Consider the following 25,027-nt stretch of genomic DNA (forward strand, 5'->3'; position numbering starts at 1 on the left):
ACAATAATATGCAGTATATGCCCCTCTGAGTACAGGATTCAAGGTTTTATTTCCTGCTTCAGTTACATAGTTCAAGTTTTTTTTCCTACACATCAATTATTAAGCAAAATTCCTGACATATTACATTTTACCTGCCTTTCAGATTTCCCAATACCCTTTTTAACCATTATTACCATAAAGCCTACAGTTAGCTCTTACATTTTAATCAAGCACTTAAATCTTAACAAATGAGTGTCTACTTATTATTCCAAGAGCTAAACTTAAAAGAGGTGGTGAGGCGGCCTTCTGCTGTTATGAACCTAAAATCTGGAACCGCTTACCAATAGAAATTTGCCAGGCTAATACGGTGGAGCATTTTAAAAAACTGATAATACCTATTATTTTAATAGGGCTTTCTTATAGCTTCATTTTAGTGTAACCCTGATATTCTGTATATGTATTTAATTATCATTATTATTCATGGTGGCTCCGAAATCCTAACTAACCCCTACTTTCTCATCTGTTCTTTTTCTGGTTTTCTGTGGTGGCGATCTGCGCCACCACCACCCGATCAAAGCACCGTGATGTCCTTACACTGATGGATTAAAGGCCAGAAGTCCACATGACTGTCATCATCAAGTTCTTCCATGTGAACCCTGAATACCATGAGGACTGATTGAGGTCATTTACGTTAGGTAGAATGCCTAGAGGGGGCTGGGTGGTCTCGTGGCCTCAGAACCCCTGCAGATTTTGTTTTTTTTTTTTATCCAGTCGTCTGGAGTTTTTTTTTTTTTTTTGCTTTTTCTGTCCTCCCAGGCCATCGGATCTTATTTTTATTTTATGTTAATTAGTATTGCCTAATTTTATTTTTTATCTTTTTTCTTTTTTTTCATCCTGTAAAGCACAGCTTTGAGCTACATCATTTGTGTGAAAATGTGCTATATAAATAAATATTGTTGTTGTCCATCCATCCATCCATTTTCCAACCCGCTGAATCCGAACACAGGGTCACGGGGGTCTGCTGGAGCCAATCCCAGCCAACACAGGGCACAAGGCAGGAAACAATCCTGGGCAGGGTGCCAACCCACCGCAGATATTGTTGTTGTCTTTTGCAATTTCTTAATGAGTGCCTTACATTTCCACTACAGAGCTCTATCTAACTTTTTACTGCTTTTAAATTTTGGAATGAATTTATCCAGTATTGCATGTAATATACTTTTAAGTCCGCTCCTCATCCTTCTCCAGATTTAAATGTTTTATCCAGTTTACACCTTGTTTCGCTTGCTCAATATTTTCCTTATTAAAATTAAACTGAACACTTTTGGTTGTTTGTGTGCTAAAACACTATGAGATGTATTATAATGTGATAACCAGACCTTAATGACTCGATTTCATCTATTCTGATTTTTATAGAACACTATGGCCTGATTCACACCTGCGTGTACAGGTGTGAATTAACGCAGGTGCATTTCATTGTGTTTTTTGTGTGCTGATGTGCATTTTTAACACACGCTTCTGTTCCTAGGTTCATGCATTTTAATGCCCTGATTAAGAATGTGTGTTCATATTATTTTGTGTTTAAATAAAGTTCTCTGTTGAAAAGAAAATCCCTGGAGATACTTCCTTCCAAGTGCAGGCATTGTGTTTAGCCATGTTACATGTGTTGTGGCTGTTTTGGTAGTAAGATGCCCACATTCTGTTATTCTGTTTTTCTTCTCGGTACTCAAATGTGGCACTTGGTGCCACGGCCCACCTGCCAAGTTGTTTTGCCTGCCTAAGGAAAAGTCATCCCAGATGGAGGATCGCAGGAATCGTGGGAGAGAGGGGTCCTTTCATCGGATTGGCTGGCCCAGCACTGTTTCAGCTGTGGAATGGCCAAATGGGGGAGGCAGCTTGAAGGATGAGGTCTCCAGGACTCTATACAAATACAAATCTTATTATGGGATATATCATCTACTGTTAAATTCTGCTCTGTACTTCTAAAATTTATATATATATATATTTTTTTTATTTCTTACTATATTGAGAAATTGTTCTGTGTACTGTACTGTATTGTATTGACCCCTTTCTTTTGACACCCACTGCACGCCCAATCTACCAGGAAAGGGGTCTCTCTCTGAACTGCCTTTCCCAAGGTTTCTTCCATTTTTCCCTACTAGGTTTTTTTGGGAGTTTTTCCTTGTCTTCTTAGAGAGTCAAGGCATGGGGGCTGTCAAGAGGCAGGGACTGTTAAAGCCCATTGCGGCACTTCCTGTGTGATTTTGGGCTATACAAAAATAAACTGTATTGTATTGTATTGTATTATCAATTATAATAGCAATCATGGTGATTGCAATCCTAAAGATGCATCAGAGACAGAAATGATATTGGCAACACTGTGCATGAGCTTAGTCTCATTTGCAGGAATCGGAAAACAGGAAAACGAGGGGCAGGGCACCCTGTGGGTACAATAAATGCAGTAATGTTGACAATGGTATGTCTTGCTGTGTCTTTGTGCAGAAAATATTCAGCATATCACATTTTTCAAAAACACACTGCACTACTCCTTATCTTAACTGATCATTACATACAATCACAGCATTCATTAAAACTTCAAGATGGTGGACTACTAAACATTTCAAAGAAGAATAAAATAATAGTGGAATGATATGTCTGCTAATATAAGAGACACCCCTTCAATCTGAGCTTTTAAACCCAGACTGAACACTTTCTACTTCAGTTGAGCATACCCTGACTAGAGCTGCTGATTAGCTATGCATAATGCAACTCAGTTTGTTAGTCATTTGCACAAAAATAAAATTACTACAATGATTATGGACTTTTACTAACCCTCTCCATTATCCTGTTTCTCTTCTCTGTGTCCTGCTGTGGCACTTAATGCCACTGCTCTACTGCCAAGCTATTCTCCTGCCCATGGAAAAGACATCTAAGATACTGGGAGACTTGGAAACAATGGATGTAAAGATTATATGGTCACATTTGACAGCCCAGAACAGACTCTACTATAGAATGACCAGGAGGTGGCTGGCACCTAGTTGGTCAAGTTCTCCAGGACTGTGACTGAATCTGATTTTAAAGTCTGTTACAACTGACTGTGGACCACCCACAGATTTCTCTAAGGATACTGCTAACTGGAGCTTTTGTTTTTTCGTCTCCTCCCTTGTGTACTTTTCATAGTTCAACAATTAATTAATGCACAGATTGTTAAGTTTCATTTATGTTAGTTTTAAACAAATTTATTTTCTTTCCATTTAAACAGATCTGTGTCTTTGTGTAGTCAATACGTAGTTAGTAATATGTAAAGTTTGTAATTTTATCTACCTGTGAACTTGTCACAGTGCTCTGTGCCTGCACTCAATGAAGTGTGCTACACAAAAATGAACTGAACTAAACAGAAAACTGATTTGAATGGGGGCCTTAGAAAATGATTGTGTGCTGTGGATAAGCTGTATAAAATGTGAGTACGAACAAGGCCAGAGTCTAAGATATTTTAAAATGTGTCATAAGTTTGCGCAGTGTATAAGGAGCACTACTAAGGTAAGCAGGACATCACTGGCACCTGGGGGCGTCGCTTCTCAGGCAGACCAGCAGTCCCAGAGTACCTGGCTCTTCTGCCTCGTGGGCTACTTAAAGAGCAAGGACGACAGAAGTTGCCATTCCTTTACGAACCAAATAGCAAAGAAAACAGAGATCTGTAGGAAAGAACAAGTTCAGTTAAGCCTGAGAAAGGCATTGAAGGATGTGTGACATCCATGATATTATTTTGGACATTTCTTTTTAACTACAACAACAAAATCACATAAGGTATACCTCAATGGCCTGATTTTTGACAAAACCCCAACCTTGTCTCTTTAAGAAGACAAGACAAAACTCCCAGGAAAAAAAAATGGAAGAAATCTAGGGAATTCAGAGAGAGAGAGAGGGACTCTTCCAGGTAGTTTGGGCATGCAATGGATATCAAAAAATGGGGTAAATATGACACTAATAAGAGAATAGAAATAACCCTCTTTACAGAGCTAGATGGCCGATCTACAACCCCTAAATCAGAAAAAGTTTGGGCGGTATGGAAAATGCAAATAATAAACAATAAAAAAAAACATTTATTCTTAAATTTACTTTGACTTTTATTTCATTGCTACGGAAGTGTATTAGGGCCACGGTGAAAAAAAAATATGGACACAGTGAAGAAAAAAAAAAAAAACTAAATGTCGAGATTAAAGTCGACATGTTAACTTTATTCTTGTAGTTTGTCATTAAAGTAGAACATTGTAAACTAAACTTCATCTTAAAATGAATATTTAATTTAGTAGATCTTCCCAAACCCCGTCATAAATTATGTAGCGCACGAAATGGTTTGTGTTAAGCATTCCCCGAGCCATATTAATCACTACGTGCTTCTTAAACTGATTTCCTCTGCACAAAGAGGAGGCGCAAGCAGCGATCACCACAAAGAATACATTAATTTCATGATATCCCTGATCCCTGAACATTTACAATGCTAAGATAAATACTTGATATAATTGTCATGATGAAATGAATTAAAGCATGTACTAATCATGTGGGGGCACGGTGGCGTAGAGGTTGCACTGCTGCCTGGCAGCAAGGAGGTTCCGAGTGTACCCTGCCTTGAGTTTGCATGTTTTCCTGCCAGGTTTACTCAGCGTTCTTCAGTTTCCTTTCAAAGTCATGTAGGCAGTGGGGTTTTGTTCTGCTATATTGACTCTGGGTATGTGTGTGCTCGTATTCACCATGCAATGGGCTGGCGTCCCGTTCAGGATTTGTTCCTGCCTGGCACACGATGCTTGCTGAATGGAAGGCATATTTAAAAATGTATAACGAAGATTTTTTAAAGTTCTGAACACACCGTGGTCTAAGTTTATAACTACTTTTAATTTCACAAAGACATTTATCGTATGGTGATTGGTTATGTGGAGAATGAAAAAGGAAGATAGGAACCGGGGTGTTGGTACGTCAGACAAAGACAGCACGCATGCAATAATGAAAGTCCGCACAGAAGAACATCCATTGAATTTTGTGTTCGTGTCTTCGACCACCAGATCACGAACCCAACATTTACACAATATTTCAGTTAAACCTGTGCGATACCCATTCATACATCCAGTTTTTTGGAGCCTCGTCACACCTGCCATAAACTTCTCTACACCGAACGTACACCAGAGTGCATGTTTAATACCTGCTTTAATGCATTTCATCATGAAAATGATATCAAGTATTTATCTTAGCATTCTAAATGTTCAAAGAGCAGGAATATCATGTATTCTGTGCGGCGATCGCTGCCTGCACCTCCTCAATGAAAGAGGAAGTCAGTTTAAGAAGCACGTAGTGATTAACAACTGGGTCGGGGAACACAACACAAAGCATTTAATGTGCTACATAATTTATGATGGAGTTTGAGAAAATCTAGTAAATTAAATATTTATTTTAAGATGAAGTTTAATTTACGACGTTCTACTTTAATGACAAAATAAACTACGAGAATAAAGTGGAAATGTCTACTTTAATCTCGACGTAAATAGTGAGAATACAGTGGAAATGTTGAGAATAAAGTCAACATATCGACTTTAATCTCGACATTTAGTTTGTTTTTTTTCTTCACTGTGTCCATATTTTTTTTTTCACTGGTCAACTTCATTTCATTTGTTAATATACATCCACTCCTGCACTTCAGGCCTGCAACACATTCCAAAATAAGTTGAGATGGTAAAGCATTCACCACTTTGTAAGGAGAAGTCCATTCAAAATCACTCAAATGTAAATGCTCCCCGCGGCCGTTTTTAATTTTCAAAATGCCATCTTTCCAAATATGTAAAGATTAAAAATTGGTGGAGAATGGAGGGGAGGATGCAGACATTGGTAATCAAGTGTAATTAGTGCACACAGAGACTTCATGGCCACCCTGCATTACAGTTTTTTCCTTTTAAATATTGCATTATGAAATGAGTAAATGTAATGCTATTTAGCAGCTGAAAGTCTTGTTATAAGGAAGATGCCAAGTTAAAACAAACGGGCGTTATGCCAGCACTGATTATGACAAGCAGCATTAAGACTTTCTCCTAAGGCCTGTGAGTGGGAGTAGCGCACCACCTCCATAATGAATGAAAGTAGATGTACAACAAAAGAACAGAAGTACTCATTTACACAAAGCTTACTAGAACATGAAACTGACTGGCAGTTAAAGCGGCAGTGGCACAATAGGTGGCATTACTAAATTAAAAAAAAAATCAGAGAAAGATGTTGCAGAGTGGATTTGGTGAACAGGCAGGTCTCCACGCAAATAAAAACCTTGTCTTGCATTTACACAGCCTTACTTTATTATGCAGGCATACAGTTAACAACAACCCAGAAGGGCGACACATGCTTCGTCCACAAGACACTTGAGCGCTGCTTCACAGAATGAAGTGAGGGACACTTACCAGAATATCTAGACAGGCAGCTTTAAGGAGAGTGATTTGGTCCGCGATGGTCAGCCCTGTGAATCCAGGCACTCTTTTTGCAAACTCTACTATTTTTATAATGCACTTGGTGGCTAGTTCGCTAAACTTGTCCCACAGTCCAAGGTCCAGACGTACGCGGTGGTCTGCACTAGAATTCTAAAAGACAAAAACACAGGATATTTTGTGTGTGCACATTTGTGTTACAGAGATTCTGATTGATTAAAAAAAACAAAGTTAAGACTTTTTTTTTCAAATTCAAAGAACATTCTCAGTTACTCTGAACACACATCTGATCTGCTGAAGTTTAAGACCACCTATAATAAAACATTGTGTCTTGTTATAAAAAAAGGCATTTGAAAGCAATAATGTAAGGCATATAGTAATTAATAGTAATTCAATTAAAAACACAAAGAGGGACACAGTAGCTAGAACTCTTGCATTATGGACCCAGTGTTCTAGCTTCTACACTTATATGCATTTTTCTTGGGATACACATTTTCATCCTACATCCTCAAAGACTTGGTCACTTACTGATTCTAAATTTACCATGTCTGAGTGTGGCTGTCCCTGCAATGGATGGACGCCTTGTCCGTGTCCTTCCTTGAGACCGGTGCTGACCTCTCTATCACTGAATTGCATTCATCAGGTTTGAGAATGTTTTGTTATGTTATATTATGTAATGTTAAACACACAACAGCAGTGGAAAACAATGTAAACATAAAAGATATGGGTGCAGTGGTTAGAAGTGCTGCCTCTCAGCTTCTAAGCCTTGGCATCAAGTCACTGTCTGTGTGGAGTTTTCATGTCCTCTCCATGTCTGAGTGTGACAGTTTCCACCCACTTCCAAAGATGGGCTTGAGAGATTAACAGTTGCCTCCTCTGTGCCAAGATGGTGTGTGTCCTGCACTGCACTGATGTGGAAAAAGCACAAGAGGATGAAAAGTGTGGAAAATCAAAAAAAATTAAGGCCCATTTAGAAATCCTAAAAATACTAATTTAATCCTTTTTTTAAGATTTTTTACTATCAAACACCTACTTAGCATTCATATTAGAAACAGCATGCAACACAAGTGCCAGTTCAGTATTACATATAAAGATCTACATATATTTCTCTGAAAATCTCTTATTATCCTGCATTAACCTAAATACTAGCATGCCCCTGGCTATACAATATAATCTTGTTTTGGAGGATGACATGTTTAGGAAGACAGCTATTAAAAACACATCATCAACAAGACTCTATTGAATGTTACTCACACAAGTTTTAATAAGCGCTTACTTTTTTCAGAGTAAATAATTGGATATACCAGACTTCACTATACTTTACAATGGTCTCCAACTGTTCTTCAGAAGGTACTCTCAAGCCTACTTAGAGATACACTCCCTCCAAGGTGTCTTTGCACGCCTCCTTCAGGAGACACTCAAGAGGAACATCTCATCCAGCCTTTCTTAACCTCCATCTGCAGTAATATTACTCAGAGGTCCTTCTAGATTGTCAAACACCTTATCCTTTTACAGCAAGTGAGTCTCATAATCCTATGGATTTACATACATTTGGTTGCTTGTGCCCGCAGTCTCATTCTTTTGGTAAGTAAGTGAGAATGGGACTGCAGACTGACCAGTAAATGAAGAGCTCCTGCTTCCCTGTCACTGTTAGGTGAAATAGCCGCAGTACTAGCATGGCCACACAAGTCTTTTGGCCGATTCCATAATCCCCTGAATTCTCAAATGCGATCCCCCAATGCAATTAAAATCTTCCATGTCATGCATGAGTTTCAAATGCCTCTAAATGCAATCTACTCTTCTAATATTAGGTTTTTTGAACCACGTGCATGTTATGTTAACTGGGGTCTTTAAACCTGCCCTGTGTGAGTCACTGGTGTGTGTATGTGTGTTTTCCCTTTAATGGAATTTATAATATTTTCAAACCCACTTAATCCAATCTAATCATTGCTGCCCTCAGCAGCATCAGAGGCCCATCAGAAATAATAATACAACAACAACATTTATTTGTATAGCACATTTTCATACAAACAATGCAGCTTTACAAAATATCAAACAGAAAGAAAAAACAAATAAGATTAGGTGAGAAAATTAATGAATAAGTAACAAAGAAAAAAACAAATTAATCTATACAAACTTATAGAGAATGCATCCTTATATACAATATCATGATGTAAGTCTCTAAAAAGGAGTCCAGTGATAAGGTCAGACGGCTGGGAAGATAAATTAAAAAAAACCAACTCCAGTTAATCTGGAGAAAAAACAACATCTGCAGGGGTTCTAAGGTCAAAAGACCACCCAGCCCCCACTGGGCATTCCATCTAGCATAAATGTGCTTAAACCATTTCTCATTGCTTCCAGGCTTTGTTTGAGAGGACTTGATGCAGTGGGTCTCATGGACAACTGGGGTACACGCCTTCATTCCACCATCACAGGTGGTGGTGCCACAAATCGCCATCACAGAAGAGCTGGAAATGAAAGCAGAGAAGGGACAGTCCACAACCGGGACCACCCATGTACACACCGTCTCTGACAATGTACGTGTGGCATCACATTCAGGTGCTGATGTTTTTTATTACTTCAAAGTGTCAGTTATCACATGTTTATTTATTAAATATTTCTGTAACGATGAGACATATTTAAAAAGTACTGAAGATAAAATGCAGATACGTACATGCATCAACAGACTACTTTAAAGACTACAGTTAATAGCATATTAACAATGTTGTTTGGTATAAACCATAGCCCAAATAGGCTTCTGGTGGCTCAACTGTCATGTTTCAGCCAGGGTCCCACCCATGGCTGGGGTTCAAATTCATGTTATATGTCTCTTTTATCCATTTTTGATTCTTTAATTTAGGTTGTTAATCTGCATCATTCTTAATTTTTGATTTTGTCTATGTATGTAAGCTGCGATATTCCATGTGTTCTGTGTGTGGTCCCCCAAGAGGCGGGGCCACCAGCCAATCATCACCAGGAACTGCACTCCACCCTATAAATCCAGAAAGTCTTCCACAGTTCCTGGCAGTTCATTTCCAATTCGCTGAGGAGTGGTGCGTTCCTATGCTTTTGTGAGTTTGTAGGATTTGTGATCCTTTGGATTTTTGACCTTCGCTCTGTTTGTGGACTATTCCTTGAAATTCTATATTGGGAATTTGTTTAACTTTGTTTATGCTCCAATGATTGGAATAGTTTTTTGAAAAGTAATTTAAATTATTTTTATTTGATAAAGATTTGGTGCTTGCCCTTTTTACTAGCCAGGGTTTGACAGCAATACCCCCCTCTACTGGCCATTACTGGAAGTGTTTGGAACTACGCGATTTGGAACTCTGTAGTGCTTAGGGCTCCTAGTTCACAACGTCAATAGCTTTCATAGACAGCAGTTTCAATTCAAGTGATGCAAAAATGACACTGCTTGATGTGTTATTGTTAGTTGTTGATTGTGGAGGGTCTGTGACTAGTTGTAGTTAAAATGTATTGAACATAACATTTTAAAGAAGTACCTGAGGGTGAGTTTGAATATCTGTTTAAGTCTCGGTAAAACTGTTGACTGATGCAGACCATGACATAGAGCAGTTGTGTTGACTGGAGAAAGTCAAATAAAGTTTATAAAGAGAAAAGACGCAGTACAAGAAATAATGTTGTCTCTTCCAGTTTGTCTATGGTGGCGATCTACACCACCACCACCTGACCAAGGCCCAGTGTAGCCACCTGAGATGATGGAATGAAGGCAGGTGTCCCAGCTTTCCACAAGACCAACTTCATCAAATCCACTCATCTGAAACCTGAAAACAAAGAGGAATGAATTAAGAACATTTATGTTAGTTAGAATGTGAGGGTTGGTAGTCCTTTGGCCTTGGAACTCCTGCAGATTTTGTTTGTTTTTCTCCAGCCTAACTGAAGTTGTTTTCTGTCCTCTAAATGACAGAAGTGACTCTTCTCCATTGGGTCCTTGAGTAAAGCCCTTAACCTGCAGCTGCTTCATCTTTGGTATGGCGTTAATCTGCATCCAACCCTGCAAACAGGCCTTCCAACTTACAGGAAAAACGTGGGGGTTGGTGGCAGGATTGGCACTCCAGCCACCATAAAAAAAAACCTCATGACTACTTTATTCCTCATCTGGTGCCATCAGGCATGTGACAAAGTTAAGCAAGCATTCATTCTGGTCTTTATAAAATCATCACATTCTCTCACCACATTCGGTATAAAGAATTTATTTCTCTCACATTTACTAAACTTTTACAATGGCAGTGATACACCTCAGAAAACTATTTCCTGTTTTGAAAGACAATTATCGCTTTATTCATTGCTTTTAGTAATATTCATGTAAGAAATACGCTTGAAAGGAAACAAAAATGGCTACTATTTCCTATTATACTATCACTATAATTTGTCTATTTATAGCTCCGCTGTCATTATGATAATAATCTGCTTCTTGTGTCCCAGTATGCAACTGATTTTCTTATATGGGTCCTCAGATTAAAAATGCACAGTAATGTATACCAGATAATAAGAGGCCAAAGGAAGGAGGAGGCTAATTTAACAGATTATTTTTATTTTTTAATTTTCATGAATTGAAATGAATGGGTTCTTGGCTCCCAGCCAAGGCTCTCGGGATCTGCAGTGTCAAGGTGGATTAAGTAGGTCTGATAAAAGGTGGCTATATGGATGGAGATGGATGGAAGAACAGTTTATGTGATCTCCTAGGGCAAACCCTGCGTATAAAAACAACTGTTGGGAAATTGGCAAAGGAAAGGCAGTGAAACCTTCATGTACCGATGCAGGCAGAAGTGGCTTTTGTTTGTTTGTTTTACTAGATGTCTAGATAGAAAAATGGCTGATGCTGAAGCAAAAAGTGCATCCAGCATAATAAGTATCTATTCAATTGTGAGACAAGCACACACAGAGCATCTTGAACACAGCAAGGAGCCAGCCGTTTTCCGTTTCCCACTTTGAAGATGTTGATTCTGCTATCTGATATTTGTTTGCTTTCCTAGAAACAGTTTACCCAGAATAGCCTATAAGTGAGGCTTCATTTAATTTCCAGTGGGATTTTTTGTTAGTATCCAAATTCACAGCTGACTCACATGAAGACACACTGAGATGATGTGCTTCGCTCTAGGCCAAGCTCCAGCCTCGCTCATTGCCTTTGCTCAGATTACATTCTGCTTTTTCTTCTCTCCTTTCTCAAATAGAATCTTAGCGGTAAAGCAGGAGACATTGCACCCAGCAGGATGTTTTCGGCCTGGTTTTGCTTTATTTACTTCTGTGCAGAACTTATCAGCCATGACATTTCAATAAAAAGCTAATGTCTTATTTTATTGCACAGAGAAAAAAACATCATTTACGTTGATGAAAATAAAAGATGACACCAGGACAGAATTTTACTCCGCTGTGCACCTCTGCTCTGCAAAGCCTGACGTGCACCTTCAAGACATTATTTTACTGGGCTTTGAATAGTATTAAATGTGGGGTGTTGACATTTTGACATGTACAGCATTTGGGAAGTGTGCACACATATGCTGAAAAACAGCTGCTCAGCACAGACGGCCATGCATGGGCTGCTCGTCACATTCATTTGTGCCCCCCTTATCTCTTACATGGTGGTGGTGGGTGAAATCATCTCACCGTGTACTTCTCCATTTACAAAAAAACGTATACTGTGGGCAAAACAACATTTGATGGTTGGGTCCTTTTTTTTCATAAGTCGTGAGAACAAGATTGGAAAAGTGGCATCAAAGATGAGAACACAGCAGATGACCACAGAGAAGAAAGCAAGGACATGGAGGACTTGCAGACGGGCAGGGCAATGTTTTAGGTTTTTTGGTTCTGCTGCATATTTTAAAAAATACACAGCCTTCTCGTACGTAACACCAGGTAGACCTCAGGACAAATTGGTCTTAGTGGCCAACAGAAAGAACTGTGACTTAGACACCACAGAATCCTGATGCTTATTAGAGCTACCGAGTATGGCCAGGAAATAGTCCTGCCAAGAAATTTTAAATTTGTCCCATACCAGTGAACCACATGATTCTACAATCGTGAGATTAGACTGTTGTGACCAATGAGAACTTACCAGTTAAGTCCTCTCTGACACATCAGATAAGATAAGTGGCAAACATCTATTGTTAGTTTTTCTTTCAGGAGGGTTTCAGAAGAATCATCAGGAAGTTGACTACTAACAGTTGATATCGATTAACAAAGTTTGCAACAATACACTAAAGTCGAAGGAGAAATACAAAGCTAAATCAAAACCAGAATCTGAAATTAAGTCGTAATCTGCTTGAGTACAAATCTCCCGCAAACACATCCCTTTGTTTCCACAAATTCAGAACACTGATGTAACTGTGATGCCATCTTAAATAGTATGATGCTATGGGTCACATGTCTACCATAAGCAAATGCACAAAATGGGGGCACCCCCCAAATTATATTCATAGAAATCACACCAACAATAATAGCATCATCACCATAGTGAAAGTATAAACAAACTGTAAAAATGTAAAATTATTTTTGTATTCCTGACAGAGATAAACTGAAAGAGCAGGAAAGGGAGAGAGAGAAGAGAATACCAGCCAAGCATGTGAGGTGAAGGGACCATGATGCCTGAAATGTCAAAATTAAAATAACAAGTGCAACAAGAATGTAACAATGGGGCTGTTATGAAGGGTGAGTGAATAGGGTGAGGGTAGATATAGTATAGTAGTTAGTGCCATGGCAGTATATTATATACTAAAAGCAGTTGCAATGGCCATGGACAACTGCTCAGATAAATTGAAAGAGTAAGAGAAGATAGGATCTTGAGAAAGAACGATGGAAAGTGGGGATGTGCTTTATAAAATGTGGTAAATGAAAAGCTGGGAAGACTCCTCAGCAGTCCGAGCACAGGACTGTTTAGGAAGGCCTATTGAGGATTCCTTTTTTATTTCAAGTTGTGCTTTCAATCACACTTCCAATATTTATTTTTAAAATATAGATGCAAAATTTGTTTCTTTAAAGACAGAAGCTTAATTTCCTCTTGGGGACAAATCTATCTATCTATCTATCTATCTATCTATCTATCTATCTATCTATCTATCTATCTATCTATCTATCTATCTATCTATCTATCTATCTATCATCACACGTGTGCACATGGAAGACAGTTTAAGGGCTCAGGTGATGGCAATTCTCCACCAATCCAGGGGGTGACGCTCTGTGATAACATTCTCTCTTTTTCTCCCTCTGCAGACCACAAGACTGACAGCTCTCCTCCACCAACGTCACTTCCAGTGTCTGTCCTCCTGGACTCGCCTCTTCCTGCCCAGCTGCCATATCTCGTTTACTTATGATTTTATTAAGTTTCATCATTCTTGTTTTGTTACGTTTTGTTTATTCTATTTTTTTTGTATTTGTCTAGTGTTCTGTCTAGATTGATTTTGAAGTAAGTTGCTGTATACGTTTTGCACATTGTATCTGCTTGATTGTATACTATGCCACCTTCTTGGAATAAAACTAATAAAAAAGAAAAAGTAAAAGTCATTATAAGATCCCTTGTAATGTTTCATGCAATAAAAGGCTTATATAAAACAAACACTGACTGATTTCTTTCTGCTGTTTTTATTTTGTTCAGTTAACTTCACGTGTTCTAAGCTCAAACATTGTGTGGGGAGGTAAAACTGGCCGAGGGGTTATGGGTGTGGGGAATGAGATAAATGTGTTTCAAAAAGATCATACATACAATTGTCTGTGGATATATGCATTATAATGGTATTTCTGAGTGCAGGAAAATGATGAGGTGGTGTGAATTTTGATCTGTTGCCTTCATATTGAAAAGGAGGTGCCACAGTTCACCTTGATATTGGGCGTTGTTTCTGATTTGCAGGGGTGGCCTGCTAGTACAGCACTTACATTGCACAATTGCCTCACACTCCCACAGTCTTGGGTTCAAATCTCATCTTAGGCAGTGTTGCTGATGGGATAAGTTCTGGTGTTCAAGAAAGCAACCCATCTTGGCCCACCAGCGGAACAACTTTATAAGAACTTGATCAGCTCAGAAATAAACTGATGATATTCTAATAATTAAAATAAAAAATTGGAAAGCAACATGAATTATATTTTACATAACAGAAAAATATAGCTTTGAGCTGAAGCTTGGCTATTTACTAAAAATTTGCTTACTTTAACAAAGCACCTGAAAGCACTAGAGTGTGCAAACAGTAAAGTCCTCCTTTAAAGACTCCATTCCCTGCTAGGAATGTATTATGTAAGTAAAAATTTTTTAGCCATATACAGTATCTCTGGACAGTTTAAGCATGCTTAAGTAATAAGCTTAATGCCTTTTTGTTTAATATAAACAGAAAAAACAGACAAACAAATATCTAATCAAAAAGTGCAAATGTATTTTTAATATGGTATTGCGTGAGAGGAAGTGTTATTAATAAGCATGATTGTTAAGCTCACTATGACTGACCTGCTCAAAATGGTTTCCTTTTAAGTCTGAATGAAAGAAAAACAAATATACAAATTGAATTTCAATTGTACAAATAAGTGGATTGTTGAGTTCAGATCATTCCTTTTAAGATGACAATACCTCTGAGGCTGTGCCACCAGATTTCAAAACTTGTTCTTTTTAATGTACTTAATTATGTGATATACTGCATATTTTTGTACATGTACACCCATGTATACATTGTCATGGATGGACTGGCTTCCCAGCTGAGATGGACTGTGTTACCCTGCCTAGCTGGTTGGCCAATATAATGGATGGTTTGGAAAAGTGGCATGGGCATTCCACATCTCAGCCAGGAGGCTGGCATTAGATGCCAGCATGGTGGAAGAAAAAGCTGGACATGCATCCCGGTGGAAAATAGATGTTCTCTACCAGTACAGTACAATGGGTAGAGAATCCAGGATGGATGGTGTTCCTTTTACTGGTCGGGAAGCCAAAAAAAGCAAGGGGCAGTGGAAGACTAACTCTACCCCTAACCCTACCCTAACCGTAATGGTAAGTGGCAGAATCACACTTGGTAAGCCCCATTTGGACACTCATAAGGCATGAAGGGAGTTGTGGTTTCATGAGGTTGTGCTGTTGTGTTAAGTGGGTGCTGCCAAAGTAATCCTCTATCCCAAAGTTGTTCCACCTGCCCTGAGACTATAGTTCAAAACCAGAGAACTCCGCGGTTGGTTTTAAAGGGAGCACTCCATGACTCCTGCGGAGGCATAGATGGGTGTGAAAGAGAGACAAAGATCCTCCGGGGAGGGATGGAAAAGGAAAGAAATAAAAGGAGAATCATATTGTATTGTAGAAGAAGCCTGTGTCAGTGGTATTTTCTGTTTAATAAATGAGATAATCTGAACCTGGACTGTTGCTTTCATAATTATGTCAACGATTTGGGGCTCAGTTATGCCCCATTATGGACACTAAATAGGCATATCCTACCATGACAGGTTACAAAGAATTCCACCTCTTTAGTCCTGAGCAGAGAAGCCTGTGTGGGGCCATAGCACAGGTCTTCAGAATTCCCAAAAGCAGATCCAAGAGATTTCTATTGACAGAATAGTGAATCATAGTAGGGGAAGTACACTTAAGACTGAAGCAAGGAAGCACTTCACACAAAGACTCATGGGAAAATAAAAGAAACTACCAAGTCATGTACATAAAGCTAAGGCCTTGGTAACTATTAAAAAATTTTGGTGGAGATATTGAAATAACTATTTGTTTACCAAATGAGCTTGATGGACTGCATTGTAATTTGTCAAACGTATGCACTTATAAACTGATTACTCTGAGAGAATGTCATTAACTGTATTTTAAAGTTCATGTATGAAAATTTTGAATATGGTATTCTATCAAACTTAAATAAAGAGAATAACTTCATTATTATTAATTCATCTATTTGTAACAAAGTTTCATGTGGGGGTTTCACTAAAGGCTAAGCAGAGTGTAGGGATGAGAACTATGACCAAAGTTGGGTTTAGGCCTTCACAAGTATGCCATATCTGTAAAGACCCATCGCCAAGTATAAGAGCTAGAACTGGACCTTGAATTACGTTGGTAAACTTTTAGGGCTCAAAGGTCACTATGACGTTCAGATTTCTCAGCCTTTAACCTGTGAAAGTGTAACATACATATAATGTGGGACTCACTTGTTTAGGGCTGATATTAGACATTGGCCCTTTGAAGGCCCAGGTTATAATAAACAGGGTGGAAAACTGATGGATTAGTGGGTGTGGGACACGAATGAAGGTTATTTGATTTCCTTGGCGGTGAAGAAACACTTGAAGCGCTTGAAGTCTTCCACCTCCTCTTGCACTACTTCAGCTTAAAGAAGGGCATTTCCATATTTGAGAAGCCGCAAATGAAAACGTACATAAGTTAGATTTAGGCCATTTAAGTGAATAGTAACGTGTCAGCTATGTCTCTGCATGATGAAAAGAACACAACATTTTTCATTTATTTTCATCAAAGAGAACAATTCAATTACAGTTAACTAAGTTAACGTTTAATTTTAAGATCCTGCTTCTTTTTGGAAACCGTGGCTGGGATAAGGTTAGGTTAGGAATGGTTAAAAAAAATAACCATGGAATTTAATTGTGATGTAAGGGAAGGATAGATATAACCAGAAGAGTAGGAAAAAGAGGGAAAACAAAAAGCAGACACAAGTTCCATTTTCTGGATCAAACAAAATTGGGGTTCTGGCATCCAGTGAAGTTCACTGCTGCTTTTTTGACATGAAGTCCAGTCCTCTGCTAACATGCAACATGAAGCTGGCATTTGTCGTCTTGCGATGTAATCTATTGTCTCTTTATGCAAAGTTGTACTTATATTGTCATTATTTGCTTTGTAAAACACCATGTAACACTGATCCCAGCAAAAGGCTTTAGCTAAATGAACTGACTGATCTTTGTCTCTTAAAACGCTCAGTGATCATGTTTCCTGTTTATACTGTTCTCATAAGGGATTTGTGCACTGAATGTTTTTTACTTGCTAGTTTGGCTTAAAATTGTTTCCACAGAAACTCACTGAAATAAAATACCTTGAACAGTTGTGCAGTGATTAGGACTGCTGCCTTACGGCTTTTGGGGGCTTTGGCCCCTCTTGCATGTTCTGTTTGCGACTTTGTAGGTTCTCTCCTAGTATGGTGGCTTCCTTGGCTGTTGTGTTAATTTGTAACTCTATACTTTGACTGGATGTGTGAGTGAGTGTGTTCTGCAGTGGAATAGACTGCTTTGTTTTGCTCCTAGTTCTGTCAAGATAGACCCTAGATCCCTTCAACCCCATACTGGAAAACAGTAGGACAGATTGTTATTAAAATAGGTCAAGTGACAGACTTTAAAATCCTTGTAAGTGCTGTCACACACGTGCTTGGGGGGCAGTCGAATGGTTCAAATCAGGGTGATGACTTGCCAGACAAGGGGTTGGCACAGAGTACTAATACCTCTCCTTCTCTTCCCACAGACCTTCAGAAGAAAAACTCAACTAAACCTCTCACTTCCGCCTGTTCCTCACAGCACTTCCAGCCCCTTCAGATGACCTTACTTCTGGCCCCTTCAGATGACTTCACTTCCAGAACTTTCTGATGACCTCATGTGACTTCCTTTCTACAACATGCCCTTCCTGCTCTCCCATTACAAAACCATTTAGTTCACTTATTCACCCTGTCCAGATTGATGACCAGTATCAGTCTCTAAAGATCTCTCATTTTAAAATATACAGGGTGGATCCCCAAATCTTTTTCTTGTGTTTGTGCTTTTCCTCTACAGTGCCTAGATATTTAATGTTAGTTTAAATACATTTACCAAGTTATGAATCATTTTGGAGAACACATAGTTAAATAGATTTTGAATAGATAATGGAAGGTTTTAAGCTACTCTCTTACACGCCAACATATAAAGTGAATGTTCTAATTTGTTTTCTTGTCATTCTGAATATATACTTATTCTGTCTTCACTCTGCCTTGCAGCTGGAAAGACTAGGGGGGCAAACAGTTTCAAACTGTTACAACAGTAATGTAACTTGTACCCTGTAATAGTAACCTTTACTCTGTAACTGTGGAGGTTTGTTAGAATTAGACATATATAAACAAAATACCTGTGTGTGTTTGTGTGTATGAAGCAGTCCACTCTGCTCACACTCAACCACATCCACTAGATAGAGCATGCATGAACCTCAGTTCTCAGTACAAAAAACGTGTGTGTGTGTGTGTGTGTGTATGGAGCAGTCTGTTCTGCTCACACTCAACCACAGCCATAGGAGTTGGAGGTAATTCTACAGACGATGCAGATGTAGTGTGACTTGCACTTGGTGAGATGACACATGCATGCACTTTACATTTTTTTCGGCACTTGCATGTACCCCACTTCTCATTCAACCCAAGCAGACAAACTCAGCTTTGTGGTACATGCATGTTGTACGTTCACACAATGAGCTACCATACGCTTGCCTGAGACAGGTTCCGGCCTGTTCCGCCCTTTTTGTGCCACAGCTGCACTCAACTACACATCCGTCTCAGACAAGATGGAGCCAGTCCCGGCCCACTTAGCTGAAGCCTCTGCAAGTTCACCAAGATAGTAAAACTGCTAGGGGGTCTTTGGGTTGTTTCTTGTCCACACACAGCTAGTATAATTTAAAAAAAGTAATGTAAATGTAAGCATAAAATGAGGAAGAGATGACTGTAACAACATAGTTTTTTGTGACTTGTTCTTTGAATTTTCACTAAAGATCATGGAGGCTAATCTTCTCTTTCTTGGCATAGAAATGACTCAATGCCCATGCTTTTTGTGAAACTTGGTATCTTTCTGCTCTTAATAGTTTCTGATCATTGTTGCACTTCAACATTTACTTTACTTTTATCGCTAGTATGATGACATCATCTTGCTGCCACTTTATATTTATTTTCCCTGTTTCTACTGCCATTTTGTTGTCATTCTTCATGGCTGCAGCTATATTTTGTTTAGCAATGACTTCAGTTGCTAGTTGATAGTTTGGCCAATCTTCGGCTTCCGCTTTTTGACTACTTAAGAATAATGAACTCCTGCTTGAACATAAACTATGAGTCTGCTGTTTCCGTTACACTTTTCATCACCTGGGGCCTCATTTATAAAATTTGCATATGCACAAAAAGAGATTTGAAAAATGTGTATGCAACATTCCAAGAAAACGTCAGGATTTATAAAAGAAAACCTGACAGGGGAATGTGCATATATTTATGGCAACTCTGACCCAAGAGTATGAGGTCTTTCAGAGAAACTGGGAAATAATGACACCCTTGATAAAGTGAAATGCAGCCAAACCAGCAAAATGACGACTTGCATGCCTCATTACAATATTATAATATAATAATATGGCTGGATTCATACCACTATGCCATTATTATAATGTGTATTAACATGGCAAATACATTAAACCTCAAAAGTACTGAATATGATTTACAGATTGTACTTCAATTCCCTTTTAAAATGGCCATTGCTGTGCATTTTCACTGAAGAACTTTTTTAGTTTTTCTGCAGTTTTCACTTCTCAGGGATTTGGCCGACTGGTCAGGAACATCTCAGCCAAGCTTCACTCCATCATGTTCGCTCTGCTGAAAGCCATTAGCTCTTACCGACGAGGCGCTAGATTCAGTTTTTATATGGTGTGGGTGTACATACCTTAAACATAATATATTTTTGATAACATATAAAAGCAATATGCAGCAGTGTTCGGTTCTCCTAATGTAATCACATTACTTTACTACACTCATATTGCAATAAGGGCATCTAGCAAGAATGAAGCTGCTTGTTTTAACTATAAGTTGTTATATTCCATTAACACACAAGTCATCTGTGATGCCAAGATGAGGCTGACAGACATCATGTCTTTGTAGCCTTACAGTTAATTTATTTTAAGGCAAATTAGCTTAGGCAGACCTCAGTTTTTCTTATGTTCTGTATTGTTCGTTGTATCATCAATCGTGTCACTACATGTGCCTTACACCTCTCCTGGACCCCCAGAACACAGAGGAGAGGGGCTATAATGGCATACGCTCAGTTGTGGAGTGCAGGCAGATGTTCTTGAATGCAGGTGGGGTCTCAACATGTCAGGAGAAAGGCTACTCTACCTGCCAATGAATGTGTGCAGATTCATGACTATATATGTATGAGGTTAATTAGCATCGAGGTGTGTTCACAAATGCATATTTACAAGGTAATTGTGATTTATAAAGGGTTAGGTTGCGTAGAAATGTATGTACAACAGGTTTAATAAATCAGATTTTTTCTTTTTAGTGTCTGCCTTTTCCTGTTTTTTTGGAGTGCACATATTTTCATTCTGTAATCCACACAAAGTGAGGCCTCTAGTCAGTTTCTCTAAATATTCCACCAGTGTTCTTTCAGCTTTTCCATGAATGCACTCAACAGATGTCTGGCAGAGTTCAGAAGCTTTCGTCTGAAGGGTTAAATATGTCAGTCCCCATTATTAGGGCACTGTGCTTGCAGGTAGTGGTCAAGAGCCTTGAACTCATGATGACACAATACAAAAACCAAGTGGGCTTCACCTTTAGCCCCCCTAGTATTAGGCAGACCATCTGTCTGTTTAGCACCTTTTACGGTATTTGTGTGGGTTCTTTCCTGGGTACATTTGTTGTCCCCTCACATCTGAGAGGCACTAAAACTAAACTGGACCCCGTGATAGTGTGAATGTGTGAGTAGACCCCTGATGGACTGGTGACACCATCCAGGGTTGGTTCAAGTCTTATGCCCAGGCTTTAACTCTGTCTTACTCCTAAACTGAATTCAGTGTTTCTTCTTGTATGTTAAATTATGTTCATGTATTTTGAATTTCTAATATTGTCAAAATTTGGGACATCGATTAAATAATAAGAGAAAATAAAAATTGCTATTTTTTTAATGCAGAAGTGTTGAAGGTATTTGCTACACAGGAGAACTTCACAGTGTGTTTTCCCCAAGGTAATCATTTAATCTCTTCTCATTGCACAACTAAATAAATTAATTCACGGCATTTAATGTAAAAGCAGTAAAGAGGATACATTGTTGCTCCCCGGGGAGTATTAAGAGGGAGAAGCACTAAACATTATCTGCGGTTAAGTGAAAAAACACTGCCATTTACAGTGAAACTGCTTTAGACACTAGATCAAATAAATCTGAGTTCTGGGAGTACTTAGGTATCTCAGTTAAAATAAAAAAGCCATCTAAATCAACACTCTGTTGCATCTGTCAAGCTTTAGAAACATAAGAGAAAACTTGAATCCTTGTTGTCCTGGCCAAGTCGGTGTATTTAATTGTGTGCGACACTCTGAACTTGCATAAATCTAACACAAAAGAGAAAAAAACCACAGTGTCTATTTTAAATATACAGTAAGCTGGACTAATGTCAAAGAGTGGGGGTCACTGCAATTTGACACAAAAGCTGGGAAAAAGGTTTACTTGAACACCTTGGCTGAGTAGGTATAGGAATATTCAGTTTAAAATGACAATCAGATTGTGAACAGTAACACTGTAATATTCTTGCTAAATCCATAGACTAATGGGGATGATATTATAGGGAAGAAAATGGTGCAAATGAAATCCTGATCACTGTTATACATATGACTTTTGTTTTATTTTTTTTGTATCTGTAATTATGCTGTGGTAACCCCTAATGGGAGCAGTTGAAAGAAGAAGAATCTTGCCTGAAGAAGGGGCCTGAGTTGCCTCGAAAGCTTGCATATTGTAATCTTTTTAGTTAGCCAATAAAAGGTGTCATTTTGCTTGGCTTTTCTCTACATTTCCTTAGATCTGTAATTTTCCTTCTTCATTCTTGATCCTTACGCACCTCTGTGGTTCCCCAGGTTTTGGTATCTTGAGTTATGATATTACTGGGCCAGACACTTTATTTTCCATTCCTTTTCTTTTATGGTTCATATGAGTATGGGAAATTTCCATGGATTTTATTTCTTAACTAAAGAATGTTAAGAGATTATTTTTACATGCATGTACAGTGGAACCTCGGTTTGCGAGCATAATTCGTTCCGGAAATGTGCTCGTAGTGCAAAGCACTCGTATATCAAAGTGAATTTCCCCATGAGAAATAATGGAAACTCAGATGATTTGTTCCACAACCCAAAACTATTCATATAAAAATGATTAATACAAAATATAAAGTAAAAATACATAAAACAAATTAACCTGCACATTACCTTTGAAAAGAATCATGGCTGGTGTCAGTGAGTTTCTAAACTCTTGTGGGATTCCACCCAATGGGACAACACGCGGAAGAGCGTCCCAAAGCAATCGCAGTCTCTCAGCGCTGTAGCAGTTCGCTGTAAAAGCGAATCTGAAAAGATCGCAGACATGCTATAAGCGCCTGCCGTCGATGGGTGATACAAGGAACAAGGAGCATTATAAATGCGCAGGGCACTGCCTGACTGCTGTGTCTGTTTCAAGCTGAATAAAGCTGGTGTTGACTCAGCTTTGTGACTTAGTGTGCAAGATGGGGACTCGTACGTCACAGCACACATGCACGCGCGAGCACACACACATACACATGCGCGCGCACACACAGTCACAATGCTAATGCTGTTGTAAACAGTATACGCTCGTACAGATGTTGACTATATGAGTGAGGCACGCCGATTCAGAAAGAGAATAGGAGACGATTGCTCACAATCCCGCAGCGAGAGAGAGGGAAGAACCATCAGCTCAGTTGTGATCACATGACGCTCAGCAGACAAAGAGTATACATACTACTTGTACTGCAAGACCTCGCTCGTGTATCAAGTCAAAATTTATTAAAAATTTTTGCTCATCTTGCAAAACACTCGTAAACCAAGTTACTCGCAAACCGAGGTTCCACTGTACTGTGTAACTGTCAGACCTTTTGTTACATATTAATTTAACTGTCGTACATTTTTCTAAACTCTTCATTAATCTATATAGCTCCCATGTAGGGTTCAAAGGATAGAGCAACTGAAATAGACCATAGAATTCATACCAAAACATCTGACCCATAAAGTTAAAATAAATTTTTTTATATTCCGCACAAGAGAGGCTGAACTAACAAAAATCAACTTAGAAGCGACGGCACTGTTATACTAAACAACTGAAAATGAGAGTATGTTTTAAACAATAAGAAAGATACATTAGAAATCCAAAAAAAAGTAAAACCTAGCAAAATATTTGACATTTAATGTACTGTATAAAGCTGGGCACACATGAACGATTTGAGGGCATCCCCACTGCACTGTTGAGGTAAGCGTCTGCAGAAGTGCAATCAATGACATTCTCTCTTCTCTTGCCTGCATTCCTGAAGATGAAGCTCACTGACGTCACTTCTGATTTGGTCCCAGGTGCCCTGCCTCTTCCACTCCATGTGTTATTTAAAGGACAGTGTTACTGGAAGCTGGCATTCATTTTGAACCAGAGAGTAAAGAACACAGAGCTCCACAGTGGAAAATCAAAACCCCTTTACGACAATAATTTCACTGCAGCTTTGCCTTTCTTTTTTACAGTTTTTGTTTTTTATTGAACAAGGTACTGGCTGGTCCCTAACATTTTATTATCTCCATCTTGTCCTTTCTTTTACAAGCTAAATTAGTGTTTTATACTTCCTCCCAACTTTGCACTGATCCCCTACTTGCATGCGAAGACCATGGTTATGTTTCGTTTAAAAATTTTGATCCTTGGGGAACTTACTGGCTGGTCCCCAACACTTTGTTATTTCCTCTTGTTCTTTCTTTCACAAGCTGAATGTGTGTTCATATGTAAATCCACAAAATTGAACCTATCCCTGCCATATTTTGCACTGACCCCCTAATTTGACAGGAAAAGCCAAGGCTATGTATCATTCTAAACTTTTGCTACTTGGGGCAAATACTCCTAGGAAGCATTTTTGAGACTTGGCACAGGTATGCAAAGTTGCTCCCCACAATGGGTTTAGTCAATGAGATTTGCCGTGGAGCCCTTTGGGAATTTATGTAGTGGCTACACCTGCACTTTAATCCACCACGGACAGCATTGGATACCCCTACTTCTTTATATATAAAGGAGAAGAACAAAAAAATGAAAACATAAATCCAAAACAGTCAAATGAACTAATAACTAACATGCTTCAAAGGGTAAAACTACAAAACAGCAGAGTATATTTAAAACGAGTAAACTGAAACATATTTGCCAAAGACAACAAAACACATTTCAGTTATACAGCTTCCAACACTGTGCCCCAGGCTTCTCATTGGGCACATACTAAATTAAACATATGAAGCTAAATTTTAACAATAATTGAATTAGAAGAAAGTGTCCTGGCAAATATGTTTCAATTTATTTATTTTAAAAAATACTCTGCTGTTTGTTGTAAATGGTGTTAATACTGCAGTGGGCTTCTTTAATGAGATGGATTGTGGTGTATTAATGCTTTCAGCATTTAGAGCTACTTTTATTGCCTCATGATATTTGTTATTTCATACTGAGGCTTATTGGGAACTGATGATTTCTGGGAGTTATCACAGGATGTTAAAGCATGGATCGTTTTTTGATATTATGTTATTAACTTGTATAACTTCCGTCAAATACCTTAAGGTATTTAATTGAGCTCAAGTGGGTATCGTGATGAGGTGAGCTTAAAGAATCAGGGA

The 25,027-nt window shown here is 38.6% G+C and overlaps 1 protein-coding gene across 9 annotated transcripts in view; it reads right to left on the minus strand.

Annotated features, from left to right (window-relative positions):
• LOC114664168 (retinoic acid receptor beta) overlaps nt 1–25,027 on the minus strand; it is a 572,516-nt gene that overhangs the window by 43,489 nt on the left and 504,000 nt on the right. For 8 of the 9 annotated variants that reach the window (XM_051936144.1, XM_028818157.2, XM_051936142.1 and 5 more), the window contains one exon: nt 6,414–6,590. The exons of the other annotated variant lie outside the window; for it this stretch is intronic. In XM_051936144.1, coding sequence (XP_051792104.1) covers nt 6,414–6,590 — 177 coding nt within the window. The remainder of the gene's footprint in view (nt 1–6,413; nt 6,591–25,027) is intronic. 9 annotated transcript variants of the gene reach the window in all.

This window comes from Erpetoichthys calabaricus, chromosome 13, assembly GCF_900747795.2.
Source record: "Erpetoichthys calabaricus chromosome 13, fErpCal1.3, whole genome shotgun sequence".
In the NCBI taxonomy this organism is placed as follows: Eukaryota; Metazoa; Chordata; class Cladistia; order Polypteriformes; family Polypteridae; genus Erpetoichthys; species Erpetoichthys calabaricus.